Here is an 18,042-nt window from a genome sequence, read left to right as displayed (position 1 = left end):
GCATACAACTGCAATTCCCTTAAAATAGCTTTGGATGTTTGCCTCTAGATTCACTCAGCATCAATTTAGCATTAATTTAAACCTTCAATACTATGACTGTGACAGCACTACAACAATAAATCATGCATGGCATTTTCTTACAAGGGACTGTGGATCTAGAATATGTCACATAATAAATTCTCAGACAGTTAAAAATCACTATAATTTTACTCTAATGTATTATGGATTGCCTGTAATATCACTCAGTCTGGGGTGAGACATTGTTAATTTCCAACAGCTGTTGAGGCTTTGAGGTAAGTTAATGATTAAATATAGACGGCCTGATTTATTAGTCTGAACACTATTGCTTCCAGGTCAATGCCATAAAGACAAAACATTTATCTTGATATGCTTAAAAGCCAAGCTGTTCCATGCAAACCACATTTATTTTCTGAAATAAGAAAGTCGAACTTACAAAATAGCCACTGAAATGGCCATCTTTTATTTCATATTAGCATCCATAAAGATAATAGATATTGTAGCCTGAAAAAGGCATGCACAGGAACGCAAAGGAGTTGAATATAATATTCAACAAATAATACAAATATGCAACATTCAACATTTATATATACCATATATTCATATTCCATAACTTCCCCTTGATACTTTTTCAATTTGTTAAAAAATTATTGAGAATGAATTAATATTGGCTTATTACTGCATAGAAATGTGCACACACACACACACACACACACACACACACACACACATGCAGTGTTAGTATAGCTTTCTTGCCATCTCTCTTCCTTTCTTCATTTGGAAACCGGCCAGCCAGCCAGTTGCCCAGTTCAACCATGCGTTTTCTGTGGTCCAGCCCTCTCTACCTGTCTCACAAGTCCCCAGTATGCTGCTGGGCCAGGCTGTAAAATCTCCCTCTGCCTGATCTACTCACACAACTGTCAGGTTATCTTGCCAGGACATAACAACTTCTAGTCCAGATTACTGATGCAATTCGATTACTAGCGCCTCTCCATGCATGCCTCCGGCAAATTGACAGTTTACTTTATGCCAGGTCAGCCCCAATGACACCACCAAACTCCTCTATCTCTCCTTGTTTACCTCTAAGCCCTTGACTAGTCGGTTGGCCAGATCTATGGTCTGGTTGGTGCGCATCACCTCCTCCTGACAACTGATTTTCTCAGCTGTAGCCTTTTCAAACTGAGCTGTTAGGCTCTGGAGGCTGGCATCAAGATCCTAAAGAAATAAACCAAAGGAAGTCATGGAAATTACACACTGTTAAGAAAATCTAGCTTTTAGACTAAGTGGCTAAATTAAGTATAATAATAACATTGCACTCACCACCAATTTTTTTTTAACTGTTAACAGTTTGGCTGTTGCTGTTTCTAGTTCTGCATTAGCTTGTGATAATGCATGCCTCTTCGGAATGACCTCACAATAAATCTGCAAAATAGGAGGCACACTTTATGAAAAAAAGCTCAGCAATTCAGAACAAACCATGTTACAGAAAATACAAGAAAAAGTAGTGACATTTATTTTAATTACAACTTATCTGAAGGCATTGCCTGACCTCATAGTATCTGACAATGTTAATAGTCCAGGCACAGAGACCAGCTGCAGCTGTAGATTTGGTCCGAACTAGATCTGGGTGGAACTCTGGGTTTCTCAGATACTCCTGTTTCACCACAGTCAAACAGGACTCAGGGATGTGCTCCTTGTCGTATGATAGCAGGGCCTGCAGGAACTCATCCACCTGACAGACATAAAGACAAAAACAGGGGATACATTAATACCTGCACTGGAATTTGGGGCTGATACCAGTCAAAAATCAGATGCTGTTACAAAGAATTTCCTTAAAACCTGAAAATGAGACACATACAGAACATGTCACAAATCAAAACAGCTTCACACAACTTTATGCTATGTTTACAAAGAGACAGTCCCACACAACAAGGATTATAATTCCTTTCTCCATTAAACTTCACACATATTATATAATGTCTGTTGTTGTGTGAAATGTATGAATGGAATTGGTATGGGCCAATACTTAAAGTTTAATAAGATCTGATCTCTCACAGACTCTATATAGTCATTCTAAGAAAGCATAGTGGTCTAACACTGACTACCTGAATGCATTTAGGTATGCATGTAAAATATAAAATGTATCATCCTGAATGGGAAAGGGGTTTTTGAGTTTTCAAAATAATCTGTATCATTGTCATTTTCCCCCATTGAATGGCACTGACCTTTCTTTTTTTTCACCTGTTGCCCAACTACAGCCACACTGTTAAGGACCACAGTGAAAATAAGCTTTTTGGCCTTTAGGCCTCCTTGATGTTTTTTTTTCTTAAAATAATTTATAAGAGGCATGTATCCGATGCATATTAATTTTTAACTTATCAAATAAATCTGATCAACCAATCAATACATTCAAAAACCTACTACATTTAAAATCCTAAAAACATGCTTTTGGGATCCCCATGCTAAATTTTACTGGCTTTTTAGAAACCAAATACATCCTTTTATCGCCACACTTGCATTAATAACAGCTAGAGGTTGAGAGACGGATCGTCACACTTGCTTCCCTCCTGAGTGAGCATATTCATAGAGCCATCCAGCTGTAATGTGAGCATTGGAGAGATGCTGGGCAGGGCCAGGGTCAAGGCCCACACACAAATTAGATTGGCATTAATCAGGCAGATTTGATTGACATGATGACAGCTTAACCTTGCCCATGAAGGCCCGCGCCGCCTTCCAGCTCCGATCCTTAGGCACTCGACCACGGGGAGCTAGCAGAACCATGACAGCTGCTGCTACATTGATCACTGCAGCTGGAGGGTTTGGAAAGGCCTTCAGCTCAGTAAGATTCACCTAAAAAGCAATTATATAAATTACATATGATCTTTAAAACGACTGAAGATTTGATCTAATTTTGTCCAGGTTAATAAAATGAAGCACTTTGTTGAGGGTGTGCAGTGCTGCTGTTGCAGCTGTCAGTGACGGCTCTGCCTTGGCTAGATCATTTTCACAGTCCTTCTGTTTGATTGAGACTTCTGCCTGGATCACAGCAACCTGTACAAACCACCATAATGAACTAAATTACAAAAAGTGTATGTAATGAATAGTGTGATATGGTATGGTACGAAGAGTGCAATGCCAAAAAGTGGCATGAAAACCAATATGTGATAGGATATCTCACCTTTTGTGCCTCGACATCCGCAGCCTCTCTCTTGCAGCTAACCCTCTCAGTCTGCAGTCCAATCTTTGTAATTAGAGCCTCAATATTCTGTTTTTTAAAGGTCAGCTCAGATTCTTGGGATGCCAATTTAGCTTTCAGATCCTCAACCTAAACAGAGAAAAAATAGTTACACATACTGCAATGTGTAATATGCTTAATGTCACGAAAAACTTAAATCAAAGACTAATACTATTCCTAATTTTCTTACCTTTACCTTATACGTTAAACCCTAATATTAGCTCCCTACAGTATATAAAGAGATGTTTACCTGAGTGGCAGTGGTTTGGAGTTTTTGAAGGCCACCGTCAAGCCGGTTCATCTTGTGGTGGAGCTGAGCCCGACTCTTTTCCAGAAGGTTCCTGTACAGGGTGATTTGCTGGAGAAAGCTCTTGGGGGTGGTGTAATTGTACCTCTTCTCATTGCGCTGGTATTTTTCACTTGCCTGGTTGACACTGGTGTGAACGTAGGCCATGAAAAGACTGATGGATTCCTGGACGGCAGGCTGTAAAAATAAGCAGACAAGGGGGGAGAGGGGAGAACAGGGTGAGCTGGATTGAGTAGAGCTTAACATCCACAACCTGATGGGGACTGAAATATTATCTTCATAAATTTTGAATTCATCTACAAGTTTTGCCATCTCACTTGGCTGGCCCTGACTTACTCAATCTGAAATTTAGGTGCGGCTAGCAGGAATGATTAGGCTTTGAAACCTCTGCGAAAATAATGCGTTTAGACCACTGACGTGCAGCCTGTAAAACATGCACACTGTTTGCATTATGTCTGATGTCCTTCAACTTTCTAAATATTGTCTACAGTGGCTGTTGTACTACATTCAAACTAGGTATTCATCATATGGTGCTCAATGACAATGAGCCTCTATTAATCATACAGTTAGCGATCAATTAAAGCAGAAACAAATGAGCAGAGAATACAAGGATCAAACCTAACCATAACTCACAAAAAGCCATTGTTAATGATCATGGAGCCAGTAGGAAAAAAATCATTATTAATTAAGATCTGACATAATGCTTTTTGACAAAGCATGCTATGTTCAGTTGAAATGCGAAAGAAGTTCTTATTGATTGGCCTTGTGTAACAACTATTAGTGGGTTGTGCATTTCTAACTTTAAATAAATGATCATTTCATTTCTTGTTTCCCTGCCTCTTTAAAAAGATAAACAATCATTAATGATCATTAACGTAATATCTCACATATTGTTTTGTTTCAACTTTTCAAAATATTTTGTCATTTATGCACGTTAACTTAAACTAACACAAAGTCCTTTCTACATCCACAAAAATTGTATTATTTATTCCACACATCCTCCTCTGAGTACCTTTCTATTACTATAACTTTACTGCTACTACGGCTGCAACTAATGATTATTTTCATTATCGATTCATCTGCCGATTATTTTCTCAATAGCTTGCTTTGCCTATAAAATGTCAGAAAATTGTGAAAAATGGCTGTTATAATTTCCCACAGCCGAAGGTAGTGTTTAATATATCTTGTTGTGCCCGACCAACAGTCCAAAAAAAGGATCAAATGCTCACATCTGAGAAGCTGGAACCAGGAAATGTTTGGCATTTTTGCTTAAAAGATGACTAAAAGAGTACTTGATTATTAAAACAGTTGCCGATTAATTTTCTTTTGATCGACTAATCAATTAATCAAGTAATCATTGCAGCTCTTACTACTACCACCCATGCTAGAATTCTGGTCTACTACAGCTGCTGCTACAACCATTACTCAACTCCACCTCCTACCTCTAATAATATTAGTGCTGAAGTTGCCTCATCTACTTTTACTTAAGTATTAATGCTCTAATAATATCAGAGCTTCGTAAGTACAACAGCTATTATTACGACACAATTTTTTGCTGCACATGAACATCCACACATGAACAGATGTACACACACACAAACAGTGGAAAGTAATAGTCTGGCACATTTTCACATATGTGATGACACTTCCTGGTTGTGACAGCTGTGCCTCCTTAGAGGGTCGTTATGTGCTTAATCACTCTTCTCTCATTAACATAAATGATTCTGGGTTGTGATCGTTCCACTGCTATGATGGAAAACAATGATGTGCCTGCACTCACTGTAAGTCTCCAGGCATGTGTTCAGCTATTTGTCAGTACTTCAGCAGATAACTAATGATGAGGGATCTATGGAGAAGTTAATCCAGCTGCACTGTAGTAATTAGTAGGTGTTCATTAAAGTCTAACTCCGTCTGGATTAAAAGGGTACATGGCAAACCTAGGGAAGATACTGTACTGTATGTCAAACCCATAGATGCATCTATGACAGCTAATACTGTTATTTGTAATGATATTACATAGTTCACATGTGCGGTTGAAAGCAGGGAGCCACAAAAGATCCTTTCATTCAGAATTTGACTATTAGGATGAGAGAGATGGTGAGATAAACTACTTGGGTTCAAAGGCCTGACCTCAATGCCTTCTATTTCTTGGATGAACCTGTAGCTGACCGACTGCAGAGCTTCTGAGGTCCAAGGATGGAACCAGTCAATGGTGGTGCATTGGACAAGAGCAGGGAATCGACGGGCCCTAAGACGAAGGGCACTGCCCACGGGAGACAAACACAGTACCACCTACAAAGAAGGAAGCAGGGAAACAAGGGTCACCCAAGCACACATACACAAACAGGTCTGTACAAACGTGCATCCCCATACTTGAGCATGATATACAGCCAAGTGCACATAGGAAAATCAACACAGGTCATAGATATTAGATGCATCCAAAAGGGAAACCCATAACTGGCAGCCTTCTGTGCCCCCACTTTCATCAACTTGGCATGTGGACAGGCAGCCACATTCCCAGTTGGCTTGAGCAGACGGTGACGCTACCAGAGGCCCTGGCGCAAAGATTAGCTGGATGGCATACATGTGTACTGGGACAAGAATTTCCTTCCTTTTAATCCCTCAGTTTGTCTGGCTCTGTTAATTCAGCTTGTCAAACATATTTACTAACACTACACAGCAGCTGTGCTTTTAATTTTGTAGCTCAAACATGCTAGAGTATGTGTAAGACTTAATTTCTTGTTGTGAACGTCAGCTGTGAAGGCACATTCAAGTGCTATCAAAAATCATCTAGTGCAACAATTATCTGATTTGTGTTTTCATTTTATGTCTCCTCCACTTCTTGCTGGTAGGCTAGTATAAAACCAAGCAGCCAACAGAATAGCTGAGGCTACAGCTGAAATGCCATAAGTAGTAAGGGCAGCTAGATGTTGCTCCAAAAAAGTAAAAAATAAAAAATACATATTTATATATATTTTGTATACTTTTTTTCTCAGAAAAACAGGTTTTTCTACAGGCTATATGAGTAACATGTTGCTGCTGATGTGAAAATTGACTGCATTTTACCGCCCTTGGTCTCAGAAACCCTTCAAAAGCCCATTTTGTCCAGAGTCATTATTATAATGGTTAAACTGAAAAGAACTATTGCTTTTAGTCTGTAAAACTGAGGCACTTTGTAGTTACAAGGTTTTATCCTAAAGGAAGCCATTTTTGTGAAAAAAGAGAACCCCTCTTTGAACAGAAATGGCGGTCTGAGATTCAATCTGCCCAAAGTCTATCACAGTGTATTAACACCTTGGTCACGCCAATCACATGCTAATCAGGTACTTAACAGTGATGAGGTAGGTGCAGTCAGAAAACAATAGGCCTGATTACTGATTACTGAGCCATCTTGGAAACAATTAAGTCAGTTTCAGGTGAAACTAGCTATTAACAGATACTCAGGTAGATTCCTTCCTGAGGGCAGGGCTTATGTAACACAGAGTAGCTTAAATTTCTATTCACAATTGAGAATGACTTCTGGATGGGAGCCGAAACGTCTTGATTCTGAAAACAGTGTCCAGATGACTACGACTGAAACCTTTTCTACGATAGAACACTCCTGGACGAATGAGGGACAACACCGTCTTGTTTTATCCTAAAAGTGATAATATCTTAAGAAGAAACAATAAGATGTTGACAGAAAGCAGCTCAACATGACATCAACAACACATTATCAAGACAAAATCTGCTTAAGTGAAAGAGCAATTATATATCAGTAACTTTCATTATTCAGACTGATAAGGCTAGATGTGCTGGTAAATAATGATGTCTTTAGAAGGAAAATTTGAAAGTCTAGACCGTGAGCTGTAGTCGAACTCGGTCAGTAAAGAATCTCCAGCAGTTCTCCCTGCTATCCACCAGTCCAAGGGCTCGGACCTCAGCTCTCACACCCGAAACAATTCCTTCAATCTCTTCCTCACTGAAGAGCTCAGGAATTTCTCCTGGAGGGAAAGGCAGTCATAACGTTATAATTTCAGAATTTTTTCAAAGATCGAATGAGTTTCATAATTGATGATATATATTCACAAAGAAAATTCTACAACTATGATGACAACAGACAAACAAAGTATGATTATTATGGAGTTTGGGTCTGACCTGATGCCAGTAAGTCATTAACAATGACCAGAAACTGCTCATCAGGTATCTGTGCGTCAGTCAGGAGCAGAGCCACGCGCTGGTTCTTCACTCCAGTCTTTAGGAACAAGCCTGCCAGATCCATCTAAATAAAACCACACAGGCCATGAAAGGACACCTACTACATCATGTTCACACTGAGTCCACTAGAGAATTTTGAATTGTCCAACAATAATCAATGGGATAGCTCAAGTCCCATGATAACGGCTCGATTTTTTAAGAGGCTATTAAATGATTAAATCGACAAACTTGCTTCATCAATGAGATATTGAAACATTTCCCAGCAGCTTTAAATAGTATCTGACAAGCATTTCCTGCGTCAGTGGGGAACAAAGCTGAATAACATCAATATCCTCCATGCAGCTAGAAGGAAAACTGATCAAGGGGACGTTTTTGAAGAAACCTTGATTTAAGTGAATTGTGAAGAGTGAAGGATTGTAACTTCAAGCAGGTCACTTAAAGGTTATACATTTTCATACAAGCATATTTATGAAGTTATACTGTGCTTGATGTTCTGTCTGGCTGTAACCTATTACCTTGAGGTCCTGGATGCTATAATCCTTACTCAGAGTGATTTGGAAGACTTCCACAGAGGATACATAGGCAGCCAGACGAGTCAGACTCTGCTTCCCACTGCCCCCGACTCCAACCAGTAAGCCATGACCCCTTGGAGACTCCAGGATACGACTGATGCGGCAGCTGGTAACAGCAGAATCTTTGTTATGCCATGAAACATCTCTATCCAACCAAATGTTACAAATCTATACAAACTTTTAGTGTGAATATGTCAATAACTCATATTATATGAACTTCCCTTCCTGCATTAAACTGCCATCTTTAGATTTCATAAAATTGCTCATGTCCTTTTCTTACTACTTTTATGTTATGTTTATAAGCTCTTTCTTTAGTTGATGTGTGTTTAGTGTCTTGAGTTTCATGGGTGCAAAACACTTCAGGAACATTCTCAAAGGAAAATATTCTATTAAGTTAAGTTGATCATTACAATTATTCTAATAATATGGGAACCAGCTATACTTACACATGTTGCATGGCATCTTCAAACAGCACCAGATTCATGGCTGCATTGAGCTCATTGTAGCTCTCCAGGGCATCTGTGAGGATGGACCTGAGTGCAGACCAGTCTGTAACAGGAGTATAGGAGGCTTCATCGCCCATTTGGGCAAAGTGGCAATAGAGGAGGGGCTGCTTTGTCACCTTTTTGTCCTCCAGTCCCTGGAAGAGGACAAGGATAATAAATCATTTAAATATTTCAGTCAGTGTTGTTCTGAAGGTGAAGAACAGCAATTTATACTGTTTATCAGAATCCGTATTGCACCTCAAAGAATTCATGCACCGTCTCCATCTGGAGCTTGCGGAAGAGCTGCAGGTCCTTGACATCTACCAGTCTGTCTGAGTATACTCTGCAGGACTCGTGGAACCACAACAGTGCCAGGTCAGTACTCTCTTTCACACTCTCAGGCCCAGCGAAGAGGATGCCCTGAATAACATATATAATATATGAATATTTCACTTTTCATTAAAAAGTCCAATTGCAAAAATTGCTTGCTGTCAGCACTACCTGAAAAACATTAGACAAGTCTCGGAGATTAAATGTGTAGTGAAATTTGATGGCTGTGGGCAGAAAGCTGTGAACCATCTTGTGATGAAGAGCTATGGCTGCTTGGACCACAGCTGCAGCGCTCCTCTGAACCAGCGGATTGAAGAGCTGCTGCTTCAGGTGGCCAAACAGGATCTGACTGAAGATTGACATCTGAGCCTCAGATGAAGGAAAGTTCACTGCAAACACTGAGAAATGTCTCTGGAGAGAGCAAAGGCACAACCAAATGTCAGAAAATATATAGCAGTGTATAATCTTAATTATTAAAAGATGCTAGTAAAGGGTTGATTTCAATTTAACCCCAAATTTTTCAAATACATCTCTCTCAGTATTTTGAATTAAAACAAATTTATCTGGAAATATGTATTTAAACGTTACAGGCTTGTTTTTTGTAGGAGTAGTAGTTGTTACATCATTAAAATACATTCTCACCATGCTGCCACTTGAGTATAAAATATTGTGTTGAAATATGTAACATGTTTTATTTATGCTCCAAACCACACAGGAGATTTAAGATCTGTTTTCCTTGTGGCATTGTAATTTCTGAAAATTCTTCTTCTCCATGCTAATCCTTTCCTCTACTAACAAGTAAGTGAAATGAGTTTCTGCAGATGAAAATTCACTATAAGAACATGATGACTTAAGATTCTTGACAGCATTTTGGATGGATAAATTGTGCCTCTGTCAAAGGGAGCTTTACAATAACAATATGTGCAATAACTCACACATACTTAAATCTATACTTACTTAAAACTACAATATATTGAAAACCTTGAAAGTTTATAAGACAGACAACACAGGTAATACAATTTGAATTGAGAAATGAATTATGCTGGTACTATATGCTGGAAACATACCTGTAGTCTGGGGTTGATACTGAAGCTCCCAGCAGTTGGATTCATACAGGCAACATACTGGGTGTTGTGTATTTCTTTTAGGGTCAGTTTCTGTCTGTCATACCTACATAGCGTGAGAAAGAAAAGAATGCTTGGTTTAATAAGCAGAACCGTAGTTTGGCAAAATGTTTCATGCTGTGGCATAAGAATTCAAACACACAACTGAAAAACTGATACTAAGTGTGCCGGGTCTTTTCACCAGTGGCCATAATCCAGATGCTGGCGTATAAGTGTGTGAGGTTGCACTGTTCCATAACTGTCGACAGCTGGCATGTTCATATCATCTATAAAGTAGACCATCCTTTTGTTGCCTACAGGGGAATAGCTTTTGCCTGCTCTTTTCTCCAATGGTCGCTCCAGAATCACTACAAGAGAAAGCAAAGTGATTCAACAACAAAAAACATCAACCAAACTACAGTCACCTAACACATGCAAGACAAACAATAGCTTTTTTGAAGAACTAGAATAATCTTACCCTAGTAAAACCAATTTTGGGAATGTGGGGACGTCATATGACTACGTTAATGATTGCACTAATACCTGAGGGTGAAGTTTTCTCCCCCTCTACCATTTCTGAATCTGAACATTACCAGCAGATGGTGCTACAGTTTACTTGATGTGCTACAGAACAATCAAAAAACCACACTCACCCTGCAGCATGAGGGAGGTAGTGTAGTAGTTGAAGGGTACTTTTGTAGTCATATAACTCTCTGGCAGACAGTCTAACTTGTTCCTGACAAGTGCAGTCTTTCCCATTCCAGCATTCCCCACAAGCATCACTGGCTGTCTCCTCTCCAGCAATAAGTCCATGAAGTACCGAAGACTCACAGTCTCTGCTGTGTGCACCAGAACAGCCTACAATCATAGAAACAGCAGGAAGACAGAGAACAGAAACACACATAGTTATTATGGCTTTTCTTGAGTGTGATTTATTGACAGACATGTGTTCAGTGAATTGTATGTGATTTATAATTTCTCGTATTTCCCCAGTACACCACAACTATTCTGTCATAATAGCATCATTTGCTCAGAACAAAACCCTACTAATTACAGCTCAGCAAGAGCCTTTGGAGCATTCACAGCTGTACGCAGGAGCATAAAGAAAGACAATAGAGCGTGGGTGATAGCTCAAGCCTTGTTGCTCATGCCTTCACCCCCACACAGTCTGGTATGGGGTGTTGTAGATGGTAATCAGACACAGTGGAAAGCCTATCATCCATTCTAGCACCCCTGCCATAACCTCATGATGTGACTTTACCCTCTCTTATTATGTTCACTGAGGCATACATATATTTTTAATATGACTGTATTGTTCATTTTTGGTTATTTTTCTTTAAGAAGGTTGCTTCTTGTGATCGTGTATGTGATTATTTGTCAAACCGCTTTGAAAAGTCTGTGTTTCTGAAGTTACATGAAGGGTCATACTCTCCCATATCTATAGTAGCGTATATGTTCTTACCTGTAATGGTGTACAAGTTTCCATTTCAAACAGAGGCACAGTATCATTCCAGGGCAGGAACCGTCTGGTTTGAGGGTCAAGGTAGTAGTCAAACACTGTTCCCTGTGCTGGTAGCTTCACTGTCTTCAATTCTTTGGTCCACCACTGACTGAACTCTACCCGGTAATCATAGAGCTGGGAAAATCATGGAAAATATAATATCATGCATTAATTCAAATCATTTCAATAGACAACCCCACCATTAGTCCAAATGATTGACAGTTAAACTTATATTATTCTTGGTCACTTGACACTCTTAACATTTCTCACGCCTCACCCTATATTTATACCCTTATGACAGGAGAACAAAAACAAAGCCAGGAGTGAGTCGAGTGATAACTAAGTTGACTATTACCAGGAGTATTAACAAAGTATCCAATAACAGTGTCCAGCAGTCCTTGATGTTGCCTGCAACACTAATGCCCAGTTACGCATTTTACTATGGAAAATGCATAATTTCTGTCGAGGGACAACTGTTGAGTTTTGAGCACCCAAGAAATAAAGCCTAAGCGTTATTAGCTTTATTAGGACACAAACACTTCTGAGTATGTCATTGTCATGTCAAAACTCATGCCCTCAAATTGTACTTATAGTTGCTATATATATATGTTGATATATAAAAAAAATGAATGAAATTGTTATTCCTTACTCAATTTCATCCACTTGAATTAAACCAAAGTAATACCTGATCTTGATACAGGGCCCCACCGAAAGCCCAGATGCAGGCAAAGGTGAAGTAGGTCTCATAGAGTTCACGTGGAGAGTCAGATGGAATATTTTCTGGTGTTAGAAGGCAGTCAAGCAAAGTGCAGAGTGTCTGAATGAGAAGAAAATAAATATTTTATTGTGATTTGCTGACTGTATAGGCATACAAAAAAGAGATAAATTCCCTGTATGTGCTTGTGTGTTGTGTACCTGAACCATAGAGTTTTCTGGGATAGGAGTGATGGTCTTGAAGGTGTTTCTCATCTGTTCTAGACAACGAGGAACATATTTTTCAAACAGTATGGTGAGGTGGGCCCTTTCTGTCTGGCGTTCTCGTTGGTCAATCCAGCTGGCAACATACCTGAGCAGCAATCCAAGGAATCATTTTATATTGCTGTGCTGACCTGATCAAGAACTGAATCAGTGTCCCTTTTCTTTTGAGTACAATACATTTACACAGATTTATACTGGGAACAATGTCATGGAGGCACCCTACAGAGTAACAACATAATCACTTTGGTGCAACAAGCACAGCACATCAGATACAGAAGATAATACAAAAACAGCATTGCATTGAAACCTAAAAAATGCTTTGATGTGAATACAAACTGGGTGACTCACGGGTTCCAGCCCAGGTCCTGGGGGTTAACATAGAGAATTCCTGCTCTGGACACAGTAGCAGGAGTGGCTGTCCGTAGGTGACTGATTTCAAACACCAGTCTCATGGAAGAAGTGAGTGGCACACGTTCATTGCTGGCCAGAGTCAGGACCTGAAAGATTTTCTGAAGCATTACGGTTTCCAAATATCATAACATTTGAATGGGCAATATGACAGACAAGACTCTACCCAAACAATAAGGAAAACACCTTCATATCTCATCAGGTTTGACAGACTTGCTTTAGAATATTTCAAAGGCACAAGATCACTGTGACATGATTCATCGCTCTGGAAAAAGACCTCCAAGTACTCACACTCCAGGAAGTGATTGCTGAAGGAGGGGTAAAGAAACATCTTTTTCTATCCATGCCACCTTGGTTGCCATGTGTTGTTCAATAGTGTATGAGTGAACAGGAGGGAGGTACCTTGTTGTCATCCATCACTGTGTTGAGTGATTCAATCCACATCGGATCAATGTCTCCATCCAACACAATCCACTTAGGTCCTATGTGGGAGATGTTTGCTTGCTCTCGCATCAGTGATGAAAGCAAACCTTACGCAGAGATTGAAGAATGCAAACAACAACTGAGATTACAAGGTATAAGCACTGTTTACACTTAGTATGAGTTAGCAATGGTTCAATGTGTTGTTATTCTCATTTAAAACCAGCTCTGGTTACCATCTTTCCACTCTCGAGTTGCGGGATGGATAAAGCCGAACAATTCATCTCTGTCCACTGCCTTTGGATTGAGGTCATTCCACACAGGCTTCCTCTTTAAGTTTACGTAGGTTTTATGGAGAACTCTTAATATCTATTGAAAAGATAAATACCTGACATTTTATGTACCTTACAAATATATATTGAGCATTTACTTTCACAATTATTAAGGCAATAAAATCTAACCTGGCTTTTCCCAGTCCCTGCATTTCCAAGAACGAAGACTGAATGACGCACTGCCACAAGTTCCTCCAACTGCACCACCTGACAAAATAAATGTTTAGAAAAAGATTCTTTCAGTCTTTTTTAAGCATTGACCAGGTATACACCATATCATGTCAAACCTTAAGGATGAAGGTCTCCTCGGGCTGGAGTCGGAGCTCCAGTGTGGTCTTTCGAATGGCCTTTTCAAATTCACAGTCTCTCTCTCTCTCCACCTCCAGGCCTGGGAACAGGTCTCCCAGCAGTCCCAAGAAGATAGTCATATCTTCAGTTACAATTTTAGGCATGTTGAAGTCCCTCAGCGCACGCATCAGCACCTAGGAAGTAAAGTGCACTTATAGATCATATAGGACAATGTGTCTTCCTCTTGAGGCTGTGAGATGATATACACATATAAGTCACCTGATCCTCTGGTCTACTCTTGTCTGTTCTTCTCAGTGCCCCTGCCACAACCAGAACAGACTTGACAGCACGCAAACCCCAATCATAGTGGTCCTAATAGATAAAGGAGAATAGACAGTAAAAATGTGTATTCCTGTGTTTACGCTTACCATAAATCATATCATAAAAAGTACTAGGCTTTTTTGAATGGTTTCATGCATCTCTGTGCTCCTGAGGTATAAGCTGAAAGAATTTATTATTGATGCTCTCTGTTCTAATCCAACATTATGAAATATAACAGTACTATTAAGTGCTTTTCTCCTACCTGCTTGGAGAGTAGTTCTTTGCAGAGAGTGTACAGAGTGATAAACTTCCTGGCTAAAAGCTTAGCACCACAGAAGCCCTCTGCCACCAACATTATCTCACAAATAAGCTCAGTGTCAGGCACCACCATGGCACAGGGTCTACAGCAGGACACAGAGAGTGCAGACAATGAACTTCATGCTGAGTAAAGGCACACAATAAACAAAATTACTGTATTACTCCCACCTGAAAAGAGCCTTGAGGTTCTCAGGTAGTTCTGTCCTCCCTGCATAGCCAGGGTTCATAGTGATGAAAATCCCCACAGAGGGCTTTAAGACAATGTCTTTATCCAAGAACAGGAACCTATGAAGTTGCATAGAGAGTTAACCCATTTTTCACTTTTACAGCATTAAGGCTTCATGTATGCAGCTTCAAATGCTTACCTTTTCTTTTTAGAGCGAATGGCGTCCTGAATAGTTTTGACCTGCACTGCTACAACTGACAGAACATCCACAGCGATACGATTGAACTCATCAAAGCAGCCCCATGCTCCAGTCTGGGCCAGACCCTTGTAGATATTTCCAATTGACTGAACATAAACAAAAATTACATTTTGCATTTAAACATAAATCTAAACATCTAATCAAGACATAAACTGACCAACAGGAATAATAATGAATTGTCCACTGAATTTCACACCTTGTAGTCCATCTGTTCAGAACAGTTGAAGATGTATACCATGACACCCATGGCCCTGCCAAGATCCTTAGTGGTCTCAGTTTTCCCTGTTCCAGCGGGGCCTGCTGGGGCTCCACTCATGGTCAGGTGGAGTGACTGAGTCAAGGTGATGTAGCACCTAAACATGCCCATGGCAACAGCACACAGAGAAACGCAAATGTGCTGTTCAGCAATGCTGGATGTAGTGAATGTATTGAAACATTACGTGCATAGATTGAAAACTGATAAGCAGCTGAGTTACCGGTCTGTGAGGGGAGTGATAACTAGACGTGGCGTATTTCCAAGATACTCGTATGAGTAAAGGAACTGAGCATCACAGATGTTAACGAAGCAGTGATGCTGCTGCTCATACCAGTAATGTCTGAGCTGGGAAAGCCACTGGAAGGCCTGTGAGGTGGTGACCTGTGAACGAACGCAGGTGGCTGCTATTTAACTATGTCAATCATATGTCACAAGGGATATGGTACAAGTGAGCAGTAGGTAGTATGATGATCATAACTAGCTAAAACATTACCTTGTTTTTTCAGTAAATTATATTCTAACCTTAGAAAAGCAAAATGAAAAAAACATACTGTGATATGTTCTTTTACACTAGGGATGGGACGATATACGATTTTATCGCGGATCGGGATAAAAAACACTGAAAATAATCATGAATCGAGATAATTGTGAATATCGTCACATGAGTGACTTGAAAAGCCCAATGCCAGTTGGACTTTATTTTTGTTAAAGGATAATTCCTGTGTTTCGTCGGGGTAGTCGGAGTAAATTATATATATATTGATGCAATTGAAATTGTTGTCTGTACCATGTGACATCATGGTAGAGAAGTGAAAAATAGAGACTGATTTAAAAAATACAGGAATTATCATGTATGAAAGAACAGACTCACACAATGTTGCTATTTTTTTATTTATGCAGGGGGACCTCATGATTTATGGTTAGCTTATTTTAGATTGTTTGTTTTTCACTAAAAAGGATGCTCACTAATAAGATGTGTCCTATCTGCAAAAAAAAAAACATTTGTTTCTTAACAAAATGTAAGGTAAAGTGATTCCAGTATGTTTTAGCGCAATTTTAAGAGTTATAAGGATATTTTGATGATTATCGGGATAATATCGTGAATCGCAATTATTTTGGCCAGGATAATCGTGACATGAAATTTTCATATCGTCCCATGCCAATTTTACACACCTATATGATGAGTAAAATATGTTGTAAAATATGAGTAAAAGTTATCTCAATCAGACTAAAAGGAAATGCTGATTATGGGATAATTCAATTTCCATTACCTTTTGGGCAATAAGGCTGGCAACAATGTCTCTGGCATGGACATCAATAGTGCATATAGTCATGATCTTCTGCCTGTCGCCTGAGCTTAGCTCTCCCAGCAGCATGCCGATCAACAAGTTGAGTTGAGAAATCTGGAGGAGGGAAGAAAAATAGATTCAAAGCAATGCTGGTTTTTTGGTCACTCAAAAGTAATCCTGCCAATAACAACTTAAAGTCATGTCAACATATATTATATTCAACAGGTGTTTGTGTCCATTTTAGCAATGGGGAAAAATGTTTATGTATAAGACAGTGTGCAGTGTACAGTATGAGCGGTAGCAGCACCCTAAATGGGTGATTTTCTTCATTAAGAATATTTCATTGTCTCTGTCTAAATTGCAGCTAAGGCGCCCTTGAGCCAGGCACTTAATGCCCCTATGTGTAAATATAAAACTTAAATGGAAATCTGATCATAGAAAATAAGAAAATAGACATGTTAAGACAAGAGTGCCAATTTAAATTCACATATGAGATTGAATTGGCAACAATATGATATTACATTGGTTGCTTCAAATTTCCTGTCTCACTTGTATTCTTAAGTATTCAGTCATTAAAACTTCATTAAAACAATCCATGCAGAACAACGTAGACAGTTGTTCTGAATGCAGACCATGTGGACAATTTGACTAAAAGACCGATGATCACTAATCAAGGACTGGGACACTAAAGACAATCAAAAGTAGCCTTGCGTTCTTATTTTGACTAAAAACATCACTGGATGTCTTGCATTTGTCACTGGCCCTGCATGACAGCAAATCCAATCAGTGCAGTACAGTGCTTTGAAGGGAGGGAGAGATTATTCAAACAGCAACCAAGGACATGCTAACCTTAAATAGTGCTGATGAAACTGACAAGAGCGATACTGTAATACAACTGTGAGCAAAGCCCACAACTAGGCTCTACAAACCCAGCTCAGGTCACTGACTCTGATGTGATTGTGATGACATTATGGAAAATGTGTCCATCGTCTTTAGCAGTTGCAACTTCACTCACAGATTACATGTATGTATAAATAAAATAAAATTAAGGCAGTAACTTTTGCCTAAATTGAAATTGTATAGTACCGTGATCCAAAGAGGTGTTGTTTTAGGTGAGTTTTTGAGGCCATCGTTTGTGGTGGTGTGGATTAGAATTTTGTAATATTGTGTAAGCCTTGTAAAATAATACAGTCCAATTCAACACACCACAAATGATGGTACTGAATCAATATACCCCTCTTCCATATGTAAAAAATTAT

The 18,042-nt window shown here is 39.3% G+C and overlaps 1 protein-coding gene across 6 annotated transcripts in view; it reads right to left on the bottom strand.

Annotated features, from left to right (window-relative positions):
* The window catches only part of LOC122881395 (dynein axonemal heavy chain 11), a 40,191-nt gene that overhangs the window by 10,895 nt on the left and 11,254 nt on the right, over nucleotides 1–18,042 (bottom strand). For all 6 annotated transcript variants that reach the window (XM_044207528.1, XM_044207525.1, XM_044207526.1 and 3 more), the window contains 32 exons: nucleotides 16,766–16,897; nucleotides 15,715–15,875; nucleotides 15,435–15,591; nucleotides 15,179–15,324; nucleotides 14,982–15,098; nucleotides 14,758–14,896; nucleotides 14,454–14,546; nucleotides 14,174–14,368; nucleotides 14,016–14,093; nucleotides 13,791–13,923; nucleotides 13,537–13,664; nucleotides 13,075–13,223; nucleotides 12,664–12,814; nucleotides 12,434–12,565; nucleotides 11,710–11,883; nucleotides 10,901–11,105; nucleotides 10,450–10,615; nucleotides 10,212–10,314; nucleotides 9,316–9,555; nucleotides 9,073–9,234; nucleotides 8,776–8,969; nucleotides 8,273–8,435; nucleotides 7,698–7,821; nucleotides 7,401–7,543; nucleotides 5,691–5,852; nucleotides 3,504–3,737; nucleotides 3,197–3,343; nucleotides 2,956–3,069; nucleotides 2,725–2,868; nucleotides 1,568–1,750; nucleotides 1,339–1,440; nucleotides 1,099–1,233 (listed from right to left, as the gene is read on the bottom strand). In XM_044207528.1, coding sequence (XP_044063463.1) covers nucleotides 1,099–1,233; nucleotides 1,339–1,440; nucleotides 1,568–1,750; nucleotides 2,725–2,868; nucleotides 2,956–3,069; nucleotides 3,197–3,343; nucleotides 3,504–3,737; nucleotides 5,691–5,852; nucleotides 7,401–7,543; nucleotides 7,698–7,821; nucleotides 8,273–8,435; nucleotides 8,776–8,969; nucleotides 9,073–9,234; nucleotides 9,316–9,555; nucleotides 10,212–10,314; nucleotides 10,450–10,615; nucleotides 10,901–11,105; nucleotides 11,710–11,883; nucleotides 12,434–12,565; nucleotides 12,664–12,814; nucleotides 13,075–13,223; nucleotides 13,537–13,664; nucleotides 13,791–13,923; nucleotides 14,016–14,093; nucleotides 14,174–14,368; nucleotides 14,454–14,546; nucleotides 14,758–14,896; nucleotides 14,982–15,098; nucleotides 15,179–15,324; nucleotides 15,435–15,591; nucleotides 15,715–15,875; nucleotides 16,766–16,897 — 4,806 coding nt within the window. The remainder of the gene's footprint in view (nucleotides 1–1,098; nucleotides 1,234–1,338; nucleotides 1,441–1,567; nucleotides 1,751–2,724; nucleotides 2,869–2,955; nucleotides 3,070–3,196; nucleotides 3,344–3,503; nucleotides 3,738–5,690; nucleotides 5,853–7,400; nucleotides 7,544–7,697; nucleotides 7,822–8,272; nucleotides 8,436–8,775; nucleotides 8,970–9,072; nucleotides 9,235–9,315; nucleotides 9,556–10,211; nucleotides 10,315–10,449; nucleotides 10,616–10,900; nucleotides 11,106–11,709; nucleotides 11,884–12,433; nucleotides 12,566–12,663; nucleotides 12,815–13,074; nucleotides 13,224–13,536; nucleotides 13,665–13,790; nucleotides 13,924–14,015; nucleotides 14,094–14,173; nucleotides 14,369–14,453; nucleotides 14,547–14,757; nucleotides 14,897–14,981; nucleotides 15,099–15,178; nucleotides 15,325–15,434; nucleotides 15,592–15,714; nucleotides 15,876–16,765; nucleotides 16,898–18,042) is intronic.

Source organism: Siniperca chuatsi, linkage group LG9, assembly GCF_020085105.1.
Source record: "Siniperca chuatsi isolate FFG_IHB_CAS linkage group LG9, ASM2008510v1, whole genome shotgun sequence".
NCBI classification, from domain to species: domain Eukaryota; kingdom Metazoa; phylum Chordata; class Actinopteri; order Centrarchiformes; family Sinipercidae; genus Siniperca; species Siniperca chuatsi.
This window is presented reverse-complemented; position numbering and strand designations above follow the sequence as displayed.